Source organism: Corvus cornix, chromosome 8 (genome assembly GCF_000738735.6).
Source record: "Corvus cornix cornix isolate S_Up_H32 chromosome 8, ASM73873v5, whole genome shotgun sequence".
NCBI lineage: Eukaryota > Metazoa > Chordata > Aves > Passeriformes > Corvidae > Corvus > Corvus cornix.
Window position 1 is genome coordinate 6,418,465 of NC_046338.1, and position 22,101 is coordinate 6,440,565.

At 38.3% G+C, this 22,101-nt stretch overlaps 1 protein-coding gene across 1 annotated transcript in view; it reads left to right on the top strand.

Moving 5' to 3' along the window:
* FAF1 (Fas associated factor 1) overlaps positions 1 to 20,661 on the top strand; it is a 152,571-nt gene extending 131,910 nt beyond the window's left edge. Inside the window, exons 16-19 of the mRNA XM_010408851.3 lie at positions 1,249 to 1,329; positions 1,675 to 1,752; positions 4,699 to 4,914; positions 17,466 to 20,661. Of these exons, the coding sequence (XP_010407153.2) occupies positions 1,249 to 1,329; positions 1,675 to 1,752; positions 4,699 to 4,914; positions 17,466 to 17,549 (459 nt within the window). The 3' untranslated portion in view covers positions 17,550 to 20,661. The remainder of the gene's footprint in view (positions 1 to 1,248; positions 1,330 to 1,674; positions 1,753 to 4,698; positions 4,915 to 17,465) is intronic.
* Positions 20,662 to 22,101: the final 1,440 nt, after the last annotated feature.

Below are 22,101 nucleotides of genomic sequence, written 5' to 3' on the forward strand. Positions count from 1 at the left end.
AATTGCAGTCAGTATGAGCTCCTCCCATTCAGAATTGAGTTTTTGCCAAATAATGATGTTTTCAGGAGAAAATTGATCACTTACCAAAATGATTCTTTTATGTGAAATAAACGTTGCAGCTGGATGGGAAGGTTAAAATAATTCTTCAAGAAGCAGTAGGTAACAGACTTTAATTTCTGTGAAACACAGGGGACAGATTGCCCCAGTGCAAGTGCTGTGTTACTGGTAACTGCAGGGAAGACCCTGCTGAGCCCACCAGCAGTCTCACACCTAAATCCTATTGATTTTTGTAGGGACCAGTGCAGCCTCTGCAGGGCTCTGGGGGGATTATGAGATGTAAGAGGAGTAAGCACAGGGAGGCAGCCACTGTCTCAGCTTCAGAGGCAGGGTATGAAGCTATTGATTGTACACTTTGTTTTATTTGACATCACCCCAGTGCAGTTATTCCAGCTTTTGGGGATATCCACTCTTTGATCCTCCACTGTGTGGATGATGCCTTGCTTTGTCATTCATGTGCTTTTAGCAAACCTTTATTTTTTTTGTGCTGTGATTGTTGATAAGATACTTTTTGCTGGCATTGTAACCTCCTGTTCCTTGCTTGCCTGCATCTGTCCATTTGAGGGACTTCAGAGCAGGACCTGCAACTTTCCCATCTTTGTATCATATTCAACACTGTGAATTGAGGCTTCTGGATGATGTTTGATAGCCATGACCCTGGATGGACCCTGCTGAGCAGTTTTTGACCCAGGAAGGACCTGGGATTGGGCTTTCTCTGTCAGGACCAGCCATTACCCATTGTCAGTCTGAGTAGAGAGCCAATGAAAATGCAGCCTCAGCACCTAAACCACTCTTCCCTGTTACAAAACCATCCAAGCTGCTGGGTGCAGGAGGGAAATACCTGCTAGCACCAGCCCACACCCCCCTGCAGTGACCCCTCCCCTGGAGGCTGCTCCTCTCCGGTTCTCTGTGCCTGCCATGGCTCTCACTGCAGAGCCTGGGTCCCTCATCCAGGCCTCAGGCCAGGGCTTGGACACACCATTCCCTTACCTGGCAATTGAATCACAGCTTCAGGCAGTCATAATTTCTAAAGCCACCGTCACCCTTGAGGCATTTCTGAACATGTTTCTCCTAGCGGGAGTTGGGTGGTTTTGAAGTCACTGGGATTAAAGAGTTCTGGTGAACATAAAGATACTTATTGTAATGGTCCACTGTTTGCTGATTTTTTCCTTTTTTTTTTTTTACCTTTAGGATGAACGTGAAGCCAGAGAAAATGTGAAAAGGGAGCAGGATGAAGCGTACCGCATCTCGCTGGAGGCTGACAGAGCCAAGGTGTGTGCAGGGGGAGGGACCCCATGGGATGGGAACCCTTTGGAGTTTGGAATTCTCTGGTCCAGAGGACTGCCCACCTCCAGTTGTGCTCTAAACATGAGATCCTAAAGTCCTCAGTGTTGTAAAGTGGCACCAGATAAAGTCACTAGGACTAGACTTGACTACATCTTTTAGCTAAACTCATCCTGGCTTCATTTAATAATAGATTTTGGGAAAGGAATGGCAGGAAAATATCACTTAATAAATATCCTATCTCTTATATTAATTTCTACAGAAACATTGAGAAATTTCTTTGCATTTGTATTTATCACATATTTATGTGGGATTGCCCTTTGTGTTTGTTAGAGGGAAGCACAAGAGAGAGAAATGGCAGAGCAGTTTCGCTTGGAACAAATCCGGAAAGAACAGGAGGAAGAACGTGAGGTGGGATGTTTTACCTTGTCTGACAACTTTTTGAATTCATGAAGCTTATGAACACTGAAACTATCATTCAACACACTCTGCAACTTTAATTCAAAGTATACTTTTTATGTGATCAATTTTTTTTATTATTGATTTCGTACTATATATCTGTGAAACAAAGTGCAACTAAATCATTTTCATCCACTGTTTAATAGCTTTTCTCATCTGGGTCTTGTCATCTGGGTCTCAAAAAGCAAGATATTAGATAGACCTGCTTAGAGGAGATCTGTGAAATGGGCTCCATAAATGCTGGAATCTTTGGGAGGCTCTAACCTGTTTTCTGCAGCCACTCCTTTTAAAAACATGGGGCCCTTTCATTTTTTCCAGGAAGTAGCACAAAGCTTACCTGCAATTCTGTTCAAACAAGTTGCCAAATTTAATTTGGGAGACAATGCACTTATTAAAAATTTTAAGATAATAAAAAATCTTGAAATGTGGATTTGTGGTACTTCAAAAAATTTCTGAACAGTCTTCTACAGAATCTTCCTTAGAATGAAAATTGTGTTTAAACAAGTACTTTATGTCTCTAGGCCTCTGTAAGAAAACAGAAACCCTGTGCTGTGAAGAGTAGTGTTCCTCAAACTGTTATTTTGTAGACTTTCTCAATTTTGTAAATTCTGAGGGTCCCAGTGCCTCTCAGAGATGGCTCCTGCAGCCTCTTTCAGAGTCTAGACTAGTTGTGAGATGGCAATTCTGTGAGGTTAATAGCAGTTGACCATGAATCTACTGTAGCAGGAGCAGGCTCACAATCAGCTCACACTCAGGCTTAAGTAAGAAATAAGTTTTTCTTTTCTAAGTAATTTTGCATACATAGAAACAGTAATTATTTCTGCATCATTATATCTGCTTCTGAACCTTTTCTGATACCTTGGCCTTTTGGAAACAGTTTTCTTATGCAAAGGCTGCAAGATTGGCCCATGTTATCAAAACATACCTGGGCTTCCCTGTTTTAATGCAGAGTGCAGTAATGGAAATAATAGAATCTGTTTGCTTAGTAGAACAAAAGGGATTTTAACAATAATGTTTACTAACACTCCCTGTTTTCAAGTATACAGATTACTTGGACTGAATTGTTCTGTAACAGTGTTTACTTACAGAAGTGGCTTTATGTTCCATTTGTATTTTAAAATCTGGCTATTGAGCTCTTCACATACTGAACATCTTTTTATCAACAAACTGAAATTGCTTGTTCAGATCCAAGAGTTTTTAATGTGTTCCATCATGTCATTGTTTTCTGACTTGGTTTGCTGGTACAGAATATCCATTGTAAATTGCCATTTTATGTTGGAAGCATTGGAGAGTGGTTACTTTGGGGAGTGACACACTCTTTGCACAAAGGAAGGAGCTCTAATGAGCTACTGTTGTTTATTTTTCTATAATATAATTGATTGGGTTCAGTAAATAATGTAGCATCTGTTGTTATACTGTGTGTGGAAATGTCAAAACAGCAAGATAGTAAGCAGGTGGTTTAGAATGGAGAGGGAGAAAATTAAAATAGAATCTATTTAAAATATAATCTCATAGTAGATGAGCAAAAATGAACTCAAGTTCTATGTATAAATATTTATACTGAGGTATAATTTGCTCAGAGGTGCGTGTGTAAGAAGTAGACTATTTAAAAGGCTTCATCATCTTGCTTCTGCCCAGTCCTTTCTCTGCAATGTAATCACCATCCATCAGTTTCTGTTACTAAATGACCTTGGGGAGGTTTTCAAAAGCACAAATAGCAACTCTGTATCCTGAAAGTTCCTTGAAAATCTGGGTAAATCCTTGCCTGACCGCCTCTTCAATTTGAAAAATTGTCTTTTAGGCACATTTTGAGGGAGGCAGTGTGTTTGTGCTGCTTCTTCCATCCCTTTACCTTCTTGTTAAGCGCCACCTTAAGAGAGATGATATTGTAACAGAGCTGCTTCTGAGTATGACCAAATCTTTGACAGATGCTGATGCTGCCCATGAGTACCAAAAGTGCCCTTGAAAATGAAGGCCACCTCATTCGGCAGTCTAATGTTAGCCATTAATTTCATTTAAAAAAAAAATAAATCTAATCAAAGGATTGGGGCTGTAGCAGCTCCCAGAGACATAGGTCAGAGAACACAGACCTGGGTCCTGCCCTTAAAATCTTGACATCAGCAATGTTGTTAGCAGGAAGACAGTCATACGCATTTAGTCATGTAGTGTCGTTGCAGTTTGGGGGCTCATTTTATGCAAGCTGTTGCAGAAAATGTGCTCATCTGTACTTGGAACCATCTTCTTGAAAATAATAATAATAATAATAATAATAAAAATATAGCAGCTTACTTTAAATCTTCAGGCTCACATTTCCATTCACCCAGTTTTCTTCTTTGACCATTCCTACTTTTTATATGTGCACTGTGTATCTCATGTACATTTGTGGCATTTTTAATTGCATCTGTTAACAGTGTTTCAGTTTATTTATAGTAAATTTCTTGCATATATTTCTTTTCACTTGGAACTGCCATTAAGGGCCCACTCTACTGCAAATGGTCAATTACTCTCTGCAAGAGGAAGACAATTTGACAAGTGCATTTAAAGAAATACTTTTACTGCCTTTTAATTTATACCCTTTAAGGAAGCAATTGGCCACTTGACAATTATTCTCTCATTCAATTTTTTTCCAAGGCTTTCTGCCAAATGATTAAATTACGTATCCCATCGTGCATTAACTGTAGACCTAATAATATGTGCTATAAAGAAGGATTTATTTTAATTAGTTGTCTGGTGGGCTGTTATTAAGGATTGAATAAAAATTATTTTGTCATTGAGATATAAAGGCTCTGGAGTGCTGCGACACGTCTTGAAGTTCTAGAAGAAATAAAAAGAAAAGCTTTCTGTCCTTTTCTTTTGTTGCTGGCATTGCAACCTAAATGGTTGTTTTTCCTTCCCCAGGCTATCAGGCTCTCTCTGGAGCAGTCTTTGCCTCCGGAGCCGAAGGAGGAGAGCACTGAGTCTGTCAGCAAACTCCGCATCCGGACGCCCAGTGGAGAATTCTTTGAGCGGCGTTTCCTGGCCAGCAGCAAGCTGCAGGTTGTTTTTGATTTTGTAGCTTCCAAGGGATATCCTTGGGAGGAGTACAAGCTGCTGGGCACCTTTCCAAGGAGAGATGTGAGTAAACACCTTTCAGGAATAAATACCTCTGCTTCTTGCTGCTGTGGGTTAGGTGGGCTGGTGTGTTACAGCATAGAAGGTAAAAGGGGTGCCTGGGTATGTTCCAGTGCTGCCAAGCTCTAAGCCTGGTGCTGCCTGACCAGTGCTGTCAGATGTTACATACAGAGCTGTGTGAAACCTGCCTCGTGACATTGTAAAAAATCCTACATTTCGGAAAAGAGTTATGGACCATATTCAGTGAAAACTTGAATATTCTGAGCGTGCATCACTCACGTCCTGTTTTGAAGGAAGCTCCATCAACACTGCTGGTAGTACAGGTCTGTTATGGGCTGGTACTTCTGATCTCTCTGGTTTTGCCATTTTGGTGCAACTTTATGTTATGAACAAGGCTCAGTGTCAGATAATATCCAGTTATGAACTATTAAGTACATACTAATAAATATTTGATCTTGTTACATAATACCAGTAGATAATTACATCTCCTGCCTTGAAATTGTAATGATGTACCTGCTGATTTTCAGAATCAATACTGCTCACTGCTTACAAAAGCCAGTTAAATTCTGTTGATAAAACAACAGGTAATTTTTGTGCTAGCTACTAAGTTTCTTTGAAAATACACCTCTGTGTTTTCTGCACAAATTAGTTTTCATTTCTTGTTTAGTCATTGCTACGGCAAAGGTGAAAGTCAGTGGGTCCAACTGTGCAGGGGCCCTGCATAAAAGGTGAAGGGAATGGGCACTGCAGAGATGTCAGGACAGAGCCAAGCAGTGGTGGGGTGGTGGCTGAAGTTCAGCAGCTCTTTGGCCATGCTGCCTCAGCACTGCAGAGGAGTGGGGCAGCTCTGGACCAGCTGGGGTCTTGTGTGCTGGAGGCATCTCCAGACAACTTGTTAAGCCATTTTTCACCAAAGGAGTTGAATAATTTGGATTGCTTTTCCATTTTGTTTCCCATCACTGCCTCTGGAGGAAGTTCACTAGGAATGAGGCTCTGATTGACATGTTTACAGTAGTTTGTAACAGATACCTCTTGCTTTATCGTCTTATTTGTAAGTACTCCAAAGGAGAAGAAACTCATCCTTAGCAAGAAGACAACCTTGTGAGTGGATGTGATTTCTGACCCATTTTTGGCATAACTGTGAACAGGATTGCAGTGCTTGCAGCTCTTCCTCCACCTTGTCCTATATTGGGAATCCTAATCAGTCAGACTGAAAAGCTGCATTTAAGGAATCTCATTAATCGCTAATTAACTTTACTCCTTAAGCATGCAGTATCACTTCCAGTGGAACCAAGGACTAGAAGTCACCTGTGATTCCAGGATTTGTTCAGTTTACTTGATGGAAGAAAAATGATGTTTTGCAGGCTAAACAATGGGTTTGTGTGTTTTAAATATTTTGCAAGTCATGCGTCCCTACCTGTAACTTATTTCTTATGTAATACATATTTAATATAAAAACTCTACAGGTATATTACCCTTAATATTTTACTTTTTTTTTTCATTTTACACTGCCTGTTTCTGTACTTAATCACATCATCATCATTATGAATGTTAGTCCTCTGTAAAAAGTTCAGAAATTTATCAGGTGAATCACATAAGAACAAATTTAAAAAGGAGTAGAAAAGAAAAAAATACCACTAAATTAGAACAGGCTGGTATTGTCAGCACATTTGTGAAACTGGCAGGGAGAAAAGGCTGAGGCAAAGAAAGGAGAATTTAATGGCAGGGTCTGGAGCTGTTGGTCTGTTGTGTGGGAAGCAAAGACCCTGTCATCTTTTTTCTATGATTCCAACCTAATAATGCCGTGTATGAGGAGTCACATAAATGATTCATGCTGATTGACTCAGCCATGTATGAATCCCGTTGCCATTGTGACCACCAGAGCTACAACAGACAAAAAATATTCCCCAGGGATTTGCTAACCACTGAGAACCATAAATGACATTTGTCATGTTCCCCAGGTTTGGAAAGTTGGGAGTGTGCAATTCCATAGACAGATTAAAAAACATAAAAATAAGTCATTGTTGAATGGCTTGGAAACACAGTCAAAGTATATATTCATTGCCTTGAGCTTTGGGGTCTGTAGTCTCTTAAAAATACACTGTAAGTTATCAAGACCCTTCTGCTGTATGATATGTTACAAACATGAATTGGAATCTGTGCCACAAGGACAGAGCACTTGACATGCTTGTGCTCCAGAAAACAAGAGCATTTTAAATGTCTGTATTTAAGCTATAAATAACATTTTTTAAAAAATATGTTTGAAAGTATCAGAATTACTTTGCTGGAGTTTTGCTGCAATAAGATGAAAACATGCCTTCTAAAGTTAGTTTGCAGGTTTTTTCTATCCTAATCTGCTTTACAATAACATACACACCCCCGAAAGTGTTTCTGTCTTATCAAAACAAGGGGATTATCTTCAACCAAATCAACATTTTCTTGTGATAAACTTGTTAGATCATTTTTACCTGCTTTTCAAAGCCATCAGTCCTGCTACAGTGTTGTTGAAGTATTTTTACATCTTTGGTAAATAAAAATTCATTAGTTCTTAGTGCTATGTTCCAGTTGCTTACACAGATATCCTTAGCTAACTTAAAGTTGGTATCATAACCCTACTGTAAATACAAACTTCTACACATGAGTAAATACATAGATTAACCTTTTCCAGACACTACTTGTAGATTTTAAAGCAGCAGTGACATTCCAAAGCAGTTAAGCACATGCAGTGACTTGTTATTGGGTCTTTGTCACTGACTGTGTTGTTCTTTCTATCAGTGCTGAAATTAGATATTAACCAGCTCCTCTCTCAGCACCTCAGCACCACATCTTGTACCACCAGTGTGTATCACAAATGTGAGCCTGGGGCAGCCTGTGCCTCAGACTCTGAAAATGTTGGCAAGCACATCTTTGGGAGTGAAAAGCTGTGTTGTATTTCTTGGCATTATTCTTAAATACACCTGCAAAGGCTTCATGGGAGCAAATGTGTGCGCTGTTAAATGTGTGTGCTGATTTCACAGTTATAGTTCCATTTCTTCCAGAAATCACGTTGAACTATTAATAGAAAGAGCTTACCCTATGTATATTAGTGTGCTCAGTCAACCTTCTAGTTCAGTATTTAAGTCCCTTTCTCTTAAAAGCCTTCCCAGATTCTGATTTTGGTAGTCCTCTTGATCTCACAGCTGCAAGATCCTCCTTCTCCCAGTGCCTTGGAGAGCTCTGGATGATCAGTTCTTCACTTACTTCAGTGCTGGTGATGTGCACAAGTCTTCCTAAAACCCTTAACTTGTTACAGGGTGGGCATTTTACCCCACGAGGGCAAGAAGCTGAAGTGGACCAGGTCTAGCTGAAACTATAAAAGGAATGTGCAGAGATTTACCCAAACTGGGCTTCAGCCACCCTACTAGGGTTAATATGTTTGTGAATGTTTTATGGTATCTCTTGGAAAGGGAGGGCCAGGCATGTTTTCTCCAATACTGAATTTATTAATTTCTCATGAAAAATCAAAATTGCAGCCTATAATTTCTGCTGCTGGTTTCTCCTTGAGGTGGAGCATTAGTTATGTATTTGAGAGGATGCCTTCTGCAGACACGGTATTAGAGACTTAAGCTCTTTATTTACTGTATCTGGAAGCCTTGGTAAGCCAAGACTTCTACAGTATTTCACATTTTATTTTTCTGAGCCACAGCTTAGGATCAGGTGGCAGTTAAGTCACTTAAGGTTATTTAAATGCATCTAAAATGTTGCTTAATAATTCAGAACCAGTTTGCTCTGTTTAGAGTATTAAGATTTTTTAAATCCTTTTAATTAACCAATTTCAACAGCAGTTTAAATAAACAGAAACAAAAAATCTGTCTCCCTTGAAAGGGCAGAAAATAAATTTAACTCAAATTGCATGTCAATTTAAATAAGATATGATCAGGATTTCAGTAAATTTAGGGCCAGGCAATTTGTAGTTTTATATGGGAGTATAGAGTAAGGTATTCCTCCAAACCCAAATGTGATTGTTCATTCCTGTGCTTTGGCAGGATTAATCCTCTTTGATGCTTACAGTTGTGAAAAGAACATATCCTATATATCCTGTACTTACAGGATAGTAAGTTTAGCTGCAGCACTTGGTACAGAGACCTCTGAGCAGGGAATTATCCTCTGATGTTCTCAGAAAGGTAATTTTAGAGCACAATCCCTATGTTGCTATGCCAGGTAGTTTGACAATTTTGTATATGAGTTCTGGCAGGTGTTCTTTGTAAGGATTGTTCTGAATTTCACCCCATGCAAACTACTTCCTTCAGATAACATTGTTTTAAACTCATTAGGTCGTGTTTAAACTCTCTAAATAGTTCATGAAAGAGTTGAATGTCCTGGACCATCTTTGTCTCTTAACATTCTTCCTCCAATCCTGATCTTGATAGAAAAATGGAAGAAAGCTGTTATTGTGATAAAGGATTTTGCAGTGTCATGACTATACCCTATAGTACTTTTAATAATTTTCTGTAAATCAGGAAAGTAGCTTGAATATCTGTTTTATAGCAGAGGAGGATTTCAGATGAATGAAATATTTTTCTGATAGGTTAAAAAAATTTTGAAAATTACATGTGATACCTGTAATTTTTCCAGGCATTTCGGTTACTGATATTCATCTTTCCTACCACACAAAGTAGTAGTCATCTCTTTTAATTCACATAATTTAAATTTTTCAGGTCAGTGGTGTCATGTGTTTACTCTAATCTAGTTTACACAAGGCCACAGCCACCTACAAAGGTAGATGTCCCTCCTCCTATCATTTACAGCTTTCCTTAAGTCAATACTATCTGCCCTTGTCTTTTATCTCCTTTCAGGATATGTTGTTATTTTATTTATTCAAGCAGTTAGGTTTGGTTTAGTTAAGACATGAAGAAGTTGCCTAAGCAAATTGGCCATTCCAGACTGGCATATTCCCATGCCTCTTTTTGAAATCTGGTTTCTGACTGTTTTTCCTGACAACTTGTAACAGTGGAGGGACTAGAACGATTAACCTCAAGAGCAAGACGAAAGGACACTGAAGCATTTGTAGCTCCCAGATATTCCTGTTTTAACAAGTTTGTTCCTCACAAAGAACAGTATCACAGTCTTTTGGTAAGCTCCTACTGAAGGGAGTAGGTAACATTCTTGCTCTGGTGAAGTCAGTGACAGCACTTGAGAGAATATTGAGTATATTTTGCTTCTTGAAATGTGATGTTTGCTTGTCTGGAAATATAATTTCCATGTAGGTAGTAAAAAATTCTGTAAATATTGCAGGAAGACTTTTCACAATGTTTTTACAAGAAAGACAGACTTGATGTGTTTCTTTCAGACCCAGTGTCTTTAGATAAGTAACTGATCCAAAGAGAAAGATTAAAGCCCTTCGTGTATCAAGTCCCTGAAAGGAGGTCACATCTCACAGATGTAAGAAAAGAAGTAGAATTACATTCTGTAGATCAATATAGTTTCTGATCTCTCACAGCAACTCTATTTGAATACAAGGAATGTTTAACCAGTTTCAGGAAATAGGTGTGCATTTCAGATGAGCTCTTTTACTTGGGGCTCACTAGGGTAAGCAAGCATTCACTCAGCGCTGAATGCTCAATGCGGAGCGTGAGCTCTCCGGTGAATCATCCTCATTAGTTAGCCCAGTGACTAATGCCAACCATGGGATTAATATATTCCACCCAACAGCCCTTCAGTGCACATCCCTCGCACCCAAAGTGCTCTTTTATTCAGCACTGCCCCATTTTACAAAACATTTATTTCAGGGGAGGCGCGTTATTGTTCACAGGAAGATGCCTTAGTTAAGCTGTAGAGCTTTGCTCTTGCATTTGAGATTATCCAGCATAAACTGGGCCTAAGAGATTTTATACTTTTTCTCCAGAATTCATGCTTAATATCCATTTTGTGGACTTTTTTTGACCCTTGTAGGAAGAAAATGAAATGATAAAATACCAATAGAGAGCCTTTGTAATTGTATGATACTAAGACTGCTGTGTCTGGTTACCAGAAAATTTAATGATCTCCTGCTGTTTTGGTAATTGCATAAGTAATGCATCAGACTAAATCACCAAAGCAGTCCTAGGCACTCTCTTTATTCCATTTACCTATCTACCAATCACAATGTTATACTGTAGATATCATTGTGGTATCTGAACATCTTAATCCTTTGAACTCATGATAAAAATCCTTTTGGATTGTTTTTTCATGCAATTATAATTAAGTGCACATGAATCCAATCCTGGGTTGTTCTCCTGTGAGTGACTGTGTTCCCATCCATTCCCCATACACAGGATGTATGCAAAGCAAAGTTCTTAGAGTTCATTTGGAGCACTAAATGTATTTATGTGTTTTCAAACTCCCAGACAACGTGGCTGTTCGCTTCCTGTCAGCTCTTCATCGATCGCCAGAGTGAAATTTGTAGTATTTCTGGGGATGTCATCTTTTTTCTGTGAAGCTAGCACGTTTTCAAATAATTAAATACATGAATAATTGTTAGTTCACTATAAGCACACAGGCAGCACTGCCCACAAGAAATGGACTGTTTTGCTCCCTGGCACAGCAGAAAGGATGCTTAACATACAAATGCTCTCATCTGTAAATGCCAGTGCTTAAACTTTCTCTGCTCAACAAGAAAAATGAAGGTAAATAGTGTGAGAGAGCAGGTAGTGGAGCTTCTCTTCCTGCAGGTCCTTTGTCAGGAAAAGACAAGGTCCAAGGTACTCTGTTGGCTTCTCTTTTTCCAAGAAACCACACAAAGAATTCCTAAATAGATCAAATATTTCAAACCAGAAAGAAGGAAGGGAGGAGAGCAGAAAATCTGAGGAGAGCTTTACACCGCCTTGCTCTTCCTTGAAGCCTGAAGTCCTCCTGTCTCAGAGTTGTTGCCACTGTGGGATCATAATTGTCTGGGTCAGGACCTGCAGGTGACTCCTCTGACTGACTCCAACTTCATCTTCTTGCTCTTAAGGCAACTTGTGTAATACTTCAGCACCATCAGCACCATAACAATAAAAGTCACATTATTCAAAGAGGCTTTTCTTAATTGAAATACTTTTGTGTTTGCACTTCGGCCAAAATGAAGGAGTGGGTTGGTTATTTTGTCGTTGAAAATGAGCTGTTTGAAAGGCTAGAGGGAGATGCAGCCTCTTGGTAGTGATTTTTTTAAGTGAGATTAGTTCTTGGAAAGAAACATAAAACAAATATTCAGTGATGTTGGTAACTGAATGTATTTTGGCTGTATTTTGGGCAAGAACTGATCATTAAACAAAATATCTGATCCTTGGCTAAAAAGAGGCACAGAACTGCCTCAGAGGCACCCAGGCGTATACAGTCCTTCCTAAGGCCTTTTGTTGAAAAGTAGATAAACTACAGTTACGTATTTGTTTTATTACTCACTGTTAAAAAGCCATAGGATTGGGAAAAGTCTGGTGTTTTTAAAAACATCATTAACATTGGGGCTTTATTTAGTTTTGACCAAAAAAAGAAATTCAGTTTTGTGGGGTTTTTAAGCTTTGTTTTGCTAATATCAGGTATTTATTCCAGTTGAAAAATCAGATTTTCATTTAGAACTTTTAAAAAGATAGTCCAAGTGCCACTATACAAATACAGCAGCACTGGGTTTGGGCTTATCCTTGTTATTTGCACCACCCTGTCATTGTGTTCAGTGTTTTAGAAAATACGGGAGAACACAGTTGCTCTCTTAATTTCCTGTCAAGTAAGTCAAGTAGGGCAAGAGAGATCAATAAGCCTTCACTGATTAAAATCTATGCAGCAAAATTTGTTTTAATATAGATTATGTTAAGGCAATGAAAACTTACTCTATGTGAAGGTTGGTGGCATCTCGGAGCACTGCACGACTTTCCAAGGGAAAAATGGGAAGCATGCTCAAAATAGAGGATACAGCATCACAATTTCCTGTTTTATCAACAGCTGTTACTTTGCTTAGTAAATGTATTTTTAAGTATGCTTAATCTAAAATATGTTTTGAGAAAACCTCTTCAGAGGAGTAAGACAAGAGTGTGATGTATTGGATTAAAGCTTTGTATTTGGATCGAGGCTACAAGTCTTTTACTATGACATATTTTTCCTTGTTTGTGACTGCTTTCTTCAATTCAGATGTAAATTATCTCCAAGTTTATTCAACTAAGCCCGATCTAATTGCATATATTTCTATAAAGTAACCCTACTTTTGTTTGTTGCTCAAGTTGAGTGTATTATCTGTGTAACCCAGAGATATTTCAATGGGTAGAAAGGATTCACTGTATTTGTTTGTGTGTCACTCTGAAAATATAGTTTTTTAAACAGATCTGGTACTTTACCAGGTGTGCCTTTAAGTAATTTCTATTGCATTTATACTTTAGGAGGATTAGGAAAGAGAGTAAAAGAACTCTTTGTCCGTTAGATTCATTAAATGTATTCATGCGTGTGTAAGTGGTATAGAGGCTGTGCTACTCAGGAATCAGATCCTTGTCCTAGGGTGGAGAGAAAGGTGAAGGGTGTGATATTTACTGCTTGTGTAAGCGTCATGATAATTGTGTATTTGATTCTTTATTTTTAAATTACCTTGCTGGGCATTAAGCCTTTTTTTTTTTATTTATTTATCTTTTCCCTGCAGAGTTAGGGAGGGTAAGGAACCACACCTTGTAAGTGGTAAAAGTACAGCTGCTCAGGATGTGTGTGTGTAATAGAACAGATAGGTCAGCAAAGGTGAAGACAGAAATAGCTCAAAAGTTATTCTAGAAGGAAAAAGACTTTGCTATAAAAATGTATTAAAATGTTCTTTAAACTAGTATCAGTTTTCATTTTTGGTTTATCTAAAAACCCAATGACTTTATTCAGAATAAAGTGTAAGCAGCTACTACATTCTTACAGGAGGAGTGTAAGAGTTAACATTACTACCTTGTGCCTTGCAGAGTCTTAAATGATTTGAACTTCTAAGTGCCACAGAAGTACTTCAACTAGCTAGTGCTTAGGTGGAATAATCACCACAGAATTCACTTAAACAAATACTTACTTAAGTGATAACCTCTCTGGCACCAAACTGACATTGGTTGTGTAACAAAGTTCCTAAAAGATGAAGCTGTAGCTGCAGTGCACCAAACCCTAAGATCCCATAAAACTGAATCCACAGTTGGAAAAAAAGTATTGTTTATCAACTTAAACCTATTTTGGTGAAAGCAGCTCAATGGCAAGATCTAAGACTGGCAGAAATAAAGTCCTGTAGCACCTCTGATCCTATTGCTCAAAGGAGTCTTCCCTGAGAGGGGGGAGTGTTGAAGTTTGCACAGAAAGTCATTTGCCTGAAGATAAAATCTCCTGGGGCACTCTCTGTGTTCAGGGCTTTGGGACAGCCCTGAAAGCACCTGCATGTTATTTTACAGGGTTCTGTGAGCTTGAATGTCAGTAATTTTGCTGTCACTTGTGTTATACTCTCAGCTTCTGGACACTTAGTCCCTCCTCAGCCACTGTCCTCACCAGCTAAGTTTGGAATGCCTTACAGTCTCTTTTTAAGGGGTTTTAGTTTATGTTTCATTATCATATAAAGTATTTGGCATTAGCAAACCCACAGAAGATTTGCAAAATACATTCAGCTGGTATCACAGTGGGATGTGGGAGGTGACTCCTAGACTGTGTGCTTATGACTGGTAGAAAGTCAGTTATTGCAGGACTTAAAGATACAGACAAAAATGTACCTTTAGCATTTGTTAAGGCTTTTAACTAATGCTGAAGATGAATTTTGCAACCTTAATAAAGAAAGTGTTCATTCCACCACATAGGTGGAACAGATGAAATCAGATTCAATATATAAGCGTACTTCAATGATTTTCTGTGTACATGCTAACAACATTGACTAAATCTTCAAATAATAAAGGTGTAGGGGTTTGGGACAGTGTAGCTTACATAATGTGCAGGGCTGCTTTGGAAAGAGCATCATGCAATGGCATCAGAGCCAAGGGGTGTCAGCACTGAAGTGGGCTCCAGAATTTATACTAATAGAAATGAAACAAGGCACACAGATATGCATTTAAAGGCATTTTATACTCTTCATTATGAAATAATGCATATAAATGTAAGTGAATGAGATGCAGTAGAGCACTACATTAAACACACCTTTGCAGGCTACAGCTCTTTCCTTTGATCTCTGCTATAGATCAGTCTTTGGTTTCTAATTCTGTTTTAAAATACTGTAAGTTAGAATGCATCTTAGGTCTTATATTTCATATATTTACAAGAGAAACCATTTCTTTTGTTAGGAGGTATGTTCACTAATAAGGCTTCTATTCTTTGTAGTAAACAACATATTTACAAGCCACTAATAACAAAGTAGAATCTGCAGAAGGGTTGTGGTGTGATAATTAAGTACAATGGCGACCCATATGAACAGAAAATGCCAAGGAGCTAAAACAAAGCAACAACAGCTTTGTTTGTTGACAGATGTAGGAGCCATATTGTTAGTTAATTGGGTAATGGTGTAAACATTTGCAAACTCTGCTGTCCCTCAGTGAATTAAGCAGTACACTGAAATTATGGTGAAAAGCTGCACAGTCCTTGTGCTGCAGGTACTCCACAAGGCTCCTAGGACCCTTCTCACTGAGGAAGGAGCATCATGTGTTGTTGTTATTTAAGGCCCTTGAAGTTTGCAGACCTTAGACTAGGACATGTATCTTGAATTACACTCAAGTGAATAATAGGTTTCCATATGGTTACAGCCTGGAAGGTTGTGTTCAGTGCCTAGGCATACTTCCGAGATTTTTTTTTTTTCCTAAGTGGAAAAGAGACTTGTTCTGACTTTCCTGCCTTTTCTTGCAAAAAAAAAAAGGCAAACACAAAAACCCCAACAAAATGGTTGCACGATTTGAAAATAAAGATGTCTAAATTAATAGAGACTTGTACTGAAAAGAAGGAAAATTGCTTCTCTCAGGTGCCCAATACCTCAGATGCTGCGAATTGCACAGACCCCTCTTTACCTCACTCCCTGTTCAGTAACAGACTGTAGCAGAATACCAAAACATTAAAAAATGCAACAAGATACTTAATTAGCATACTTCTGTAATCACAAACTTAAATGCACTACTTTGGCTGTTTTTTACATAACAGGTTTGCTTTCGAAGATAATAACCTTTCAATAATTCAGGCAGCATCTGTGCAAGAATGCATAATTGGACTGTAGATAATAGGAATCTGAAATTGAGTCTGGTTTTTGTAAATTATTTTTCTCTTCAGACATTTAGCAGTAGCTTACCATGGAACATGAAGTTTAAGAAAATATGTTCTTCTTTGGGAATAAAAATAATGCATCTGTTTGGTTTTTGGGTTTGGTTTGGGTTTTTAAAGTATGTCATTTTTAAGAAAATTCTGCTGCAGTCAGAGGCAATTACGTGGATTTTGATGGTCTTAGGAAGTGATAAGCCTTGAAAGTTTGTTTAAATAATAACTTTTCCCTAATTATTCAATAAGACAATAGAAAGGCAAATATATTTCAAGTTTGCCTGATTTAGTTGGGGGGAGGGAATAAGAAGCAATACTATTTTTGTTAATAGGTAACGGGATTAGTAAATTAGGCTTTTAAGAAAATTACATGAGCATTTCTTATTAATTGATAGCATTTTGTGTGCTGGATCCTTAATGTTTTCAATGTTTTTAGAAAGCAGTGACATGCTGTGTTCATAGATGAAACAAATTTAACTTTGGAAAAAATGTTTATTGGCGTGCATTTGCATTTATACCGATGGCATAAGACTAGTAAGCTGTTATTCACAAGCAGACTTCTGATAACTGGTGTGCTCACACAGCAAAATAAACAAAAGCAGAATTACCAGGGAAAATAAGTTTAAAAATGGAAGTGAAATACTTTGGAAAATGGTTCATCTTTCTACGCGAAGCTTTGCAGTACTCTGAAGGATGTCATGGCATTGGCTTGTAAACTTGTAAACATCTGAATGACGCTGGGACACTTGTCATTAATTTGTCTATATAAGTAAATATATAGAAAACGAAACAGTTTTCTCCCAGCCTGGGATTGTTGAGGTGTCTGAAAGCATTGAGGTGAGTGAAAGCTGGGCGTTCCACCATGTGACTTGGGGCAAGAAAGGGAATAGGAAAATAGAGTTTCTCTTTTCAATGGAGAGATCCTGTTGGAATGGCTATGCTGCTTGCACCATCAGTTTGGCTGAAATGTTGGGATAATTCTCTAGGAGTACAGCTTTATTTTTCATCTTAACTCACGTGTTCTAGTAATCCTTCCAAAAGCTCTTAACTTTGACAAAAACAGACTCGTGCATTAGTTTATGGTTGAGAACCAGACCTTCTTGGAATTAATGTCAGGGATGCTGTTTTTTCCTTGTTCTGTTTGTTGTTATTACAAAATAATACTTATAATAACAACAACAGAAAACACAATATATATTTCTTAATCTGCATCCTGGAAAATAATACTACTTCAGTTATCACTGATGGAGGGGCTCAAAAATTTTCCCTGTGAGAGTCTGCACTGTGAAGATAAACAATTCAAAAGTCTACTTACACATATCTTTGTGTTCATGTATTTACAGGTGACCCAGTTGGATCCAAATAAATCATTACTGGAGGTAAAACTGTATCCTCAAGAAACCCTTTTCCTAGAGGCAAAAGAATAGATCAAACAAGATTGTAGGACTAATCATCCTTTGATAAGCCAGAGGCACAGCATCGAGAGGAAGACTTCTCTGAGCACCACCTTGTACTGACATCCAGCTCAATTCCATGTCACAAGTTTGCCTCTTGCAAGAATCCTGAAAAATTGAAAAAAACAAATATAGCTACTTAAAGTTTCACATACATGAGTATATGTTTCCAACCTCATTTAAATGAGCAGAGGATAAAGTTCTGCTATGAACACTGAACATTATGATTCTGTTGCTCACTTATCATCCAGCTTTTGTTATAATTAATGCACTGTTAAAATGTGAGTGATTGTTAAGTAGAATTTTTACTCCTCAAATGCCCCTTTTTCACCAAGAAATCTTGGACATTTCTGCCTGTACTTTTGACACTAGAATGCTGTATATTTGATATCTCACTGAGCCAGTGCTCTCATATATATGCATTTTATTTCTGTGTTTGAATTTCTACTTTGTCAACTAATTTAAAAAGGCAGAAAAAATTAATGGGACATTCTCAGCCATGGAAATTTAACAGTATTATAGTAGAAAGCATATAATTTTTGTTAGTACTTTCTGACTTCTTTGATAAGATGTAAGGTTTTGTTTGGAGAATATAGTTTGACATATATGCGAGGTATTTATTTACTGGTTCTGCTTTGGGTCTCAGTTCCAATTCAGTTTAGGAAGTATTTTCCATTACATTGCAGTGTGAAACTGCTTATTGCATGATGTGAATATTTAAATAACATTAGACATGGCCAGTACCAGAAACCTGGTATCTTGCCAACACTTCAGGAATCAGCTGATATTGAATATCAGCTGTTAAAAACCTTTCAAATACCAGATACAAAAGTTCTTTATTTCTCCTTGTGAAAGGAAGGGCAGTTCCCATTTTAGCAGTTTTTCTTCATTCTGGCACTTGCTTGTCTCCTATTACTCTGCTGGTTTAAAGCACCTTGTTTGATTCATCAAACAATGGGTATTTTAAGGGGTGGTGTAATAAGAAATCTGCCTTATTGTTGCACACTTTGGACATTTTAACAATACATTATTGATCCCATCTCAAAGAAATCCTAGTTCTCTTGTCTGAAATGTATGCACCAGCTACCTGCTATCTGATGTGGAAAAATCTGGTACTTTAAATTTCTCAGCTATTGGATGAGCATACTGAGGCTAAGACCATAAAGTGTAGTTGATGCCAAACCTGCATCAAAACTGGTTTGTCTGGGGACTTTTTTTATTTTTATTTTTATTTTTTTCTTTCTTTTTTCTTTTTTTCTTTTTCCTCTTTTTTTTTTTTCCTTTTTTATTTTTTTATTTTCTCTCTGGGCTTTCAGGATAGTGCACAATAGCACTACAGGATCATCATCTGCTAACCAATTTTTTTTTTTCTTTGAAAGCCTGGCACATTGTTTTCCATCTATGTTTAGACGTAATTCATAGTGTTTATCGCAGCTGAATGAGTTCTGATTTGAAAATTTTATACTAAGCTAAAACCAGTTGCACACATCTTTTAATCTTTCTTTTTTTCTTTGGAAGGATGGTGATATAAAATTAAATGTATGCCTATTCTTAGGATGTTAGTGATGCTGATATATTGTTACCTTTACCAAAAATGCGAATTTCTGAGTGGGCAAAGCCTTATTCTACCTTTTATAATTCTGTAATTAGTGAGTGCCACACCAGACACTTTTAGAAGTGAAATATCTATGACAAACAAAAGGTTTGGAAGTGTAAGCAAATCTTAATAATTTGCAGTTCACAAATAAAAGAATTCCTAGCCAATAGAACAATATGTGTAATGGAAAGCTGAATGCAGACGCTTCATTCTGAACTTTCATTTTCTTACAAAAAAACCCCCCATCCACTGTGTTTATTAAATAAGAAAGTAACTTGGGTTCCGAATTGGGGTGATGCTGTTTCTACAAACAATCACAGTAAAACATACAGCAGGATTTTAAAATGATGCATATCTTCTTTTTTCCTTCTAAGCTGCCTGTTGAGGAAAGGAGTTGCTGAAATAGTGCTACACGAAGCAAAGCGACCTTTCAGCTAACTTGTTTATATTAATCTGTTCTGTTTAACTTCTGTTTGATCTCATCAGGCTGTTTTCTCTCACTCAACTTGATTTCTGTATTTTGACTATATATTCTTTACTTTGATACTAGTTTTATAAAGTTATTAAATGTGGCTTGAATATTTGTTGAACTCATTGAAGTCAGTGCTCCCAGGGTTGTTTGGCCTTTTTTTTTTCCTATACTCTTTTATTATTTTTTTCCCTCATTTTGTTCATATTGCAAAAGACACTGTCATTATCAAAATGTTCTAGTGATAATTAACTGGAAGTGTTCAAAGTGGTGGCATTACTGCCCTCTGATATAAAGATTTTGAGATCAGAATACAGAGATCTTTCTGCCACAACGTAAACAAGTGTATCGCTCTTTAAATAAAACGTTAACGATTTTGGTCCTTAAATACTTTGGGCCTGATTTCAAGAAGCAACCATGTCGAGTCACCTTTCTGAATCACATCATCAACACAAACCAATCCCTGTGTAGAAATATTAATATTCTGTGCCATCATTTTCTGCTCTCTTGGTATTCACACACTCTGCTGGCACGGATAAGCCTCTAGTCAGTCGAATTTTGTAATTCAGTATTACCCTAAAACTGTAACACCATTGCTACGGAGCACATCCCTGATTCTGCCTTTTGATCTTCAGGTTCTTCACATTAATGGATTACCATTAAGGTGATTAATGCATTAGTTTTAAGTCTTAAGGAATTACTGTTGCTGGAAGGAATCCCGTGCTGTGCGTTGGCTTCTGTTACTCATGGGGTGAAGGTGGGGCACTCTCTGGCTTTGGGAGAAACTTTCTGCCTGTTGACAGTGGTGTTTGAAATCATTATTAGAGACCATGCAGAACATGAGTGTTTGCTCTTTACTCTCTGCATATGCACCCTTCAGCTCTGTGGGAGTGCTGAGGGTGTTTCTAATGGAGCTGTGTTGGGGGGGGTTGTCTTCTTTTTAATGTAGCAGAAGAGGACTTTGGCTTTCATAAACTTGGTGACATTAGAAACTTAAAATAAATTTTCAATTGCAGCAATATTTCTACTAAAAAGTTATATGATTTCACTCTTCCATGTGTGGGGGAAAAATCAAACCACAATATCCCAGACTCTCAGGACTGAAGCACTTCATTATCCGGGCCTCATGTCCAGGCTCCCTAAACAATGCATGAGAAGATTTCAGAGCCTTAAAACAGCTTCCACAGCAAGCACAAAGCATGTGTAAGTGGGTGTCTCTACATGTGAAGAGTCACTACCAGGCAGAACCAGAACCTGCTTGGAGCAGTCAGTCAGAAATGCTGAAGATGGAGATGTCTTTATGTGTGCCATTCCTCCCTGGAGCAAAGGCTTCCTCCTCTGCTGTCCTTCTCCTGAGGGCTCTCAGCACTCAGGCTGTGCACCAAGGTAAGCACCAAGACCTTCCACCATTTGGAAACAGTGATGGTGACCTCCTCCCGAGGAGGAGTTTTCGCTGATGGTAATTCACACTTCGGTTTCTCCAGTATTGTGAGGGCCTGAGGAGAGATGAGTCCCTGGGTTGGACATTCCATAGTCTGCTTCAACACCACCACAGCACAGCTACTTTTAAAGTGTGTGCTGCTCACTCTCAAAGCTGTTTGACTGCCAAAATACAGGATTCCTTTAAAGGTCCTTGAGAGGGAGGGTGCAAATCAGTCTTTAGCCTGGCAGCTGGGTGCTTGCCTGGGATGAGCCATCCAGCCCTTGACAGTGGATGTTCATTGCAGCCATTGGTCTTTTTGAACAAAAGAGCTGGGAGTGGAGACTGGATGTTGATTCTGCACCCAAGTTTAGTTTTATTAATCTGTTTGTATAAAAGAGAAGGCAACTGCAGTAGCCTTAGTTATACTTTTCTTTCTGGACGGGTCAGGAAAAAAAGCAGAAATTACTGTACACTGTACACAGCATGAGACATTGTTCTCTACCTGAAACTATTTCCGCACAGATGACAGGTGGGGAATAGCAAATTTAGCACTAAACGTGTCAGGATCCAGGCAGTTTTATACTCAGTTTAGTCTGATACAGGTCTATGCTTCTGCTCACAGAGCCATCTGTGCCCCCACCTTGCACTGGGACCAGGCAAACCAGTTAAAAAATGACCTTTTTTTTTCTGGAGCAGTTTAGAGGCTGATGCAGCTCCCTGATGTGTCTCTAGGTGAGTCAATGAAGACGAGAGGAAGAGGAAGGCCAGGCTGCTCCCCCTGACAGCACTGCTGATTTATGTGGGATGAAATAGACCATGCTCCTTGAAATATTTTTTTAATACCTTATTACTACCTTCGCATTTTACATCCACATAAAAAAAAAAATTCAAGGGAATTAAATGCTATAAGGGTTTTGCTGTCTGTAATTTCCTTAAGTCTTGTCAAAGTTGGCAGCCCAGAATTCAGGAAACAGGAAGGCAGATGGAAGGTCCCTTGAGTGCGTGCAGTGAAGGCAAGGCTCACTAGATCCAGCTC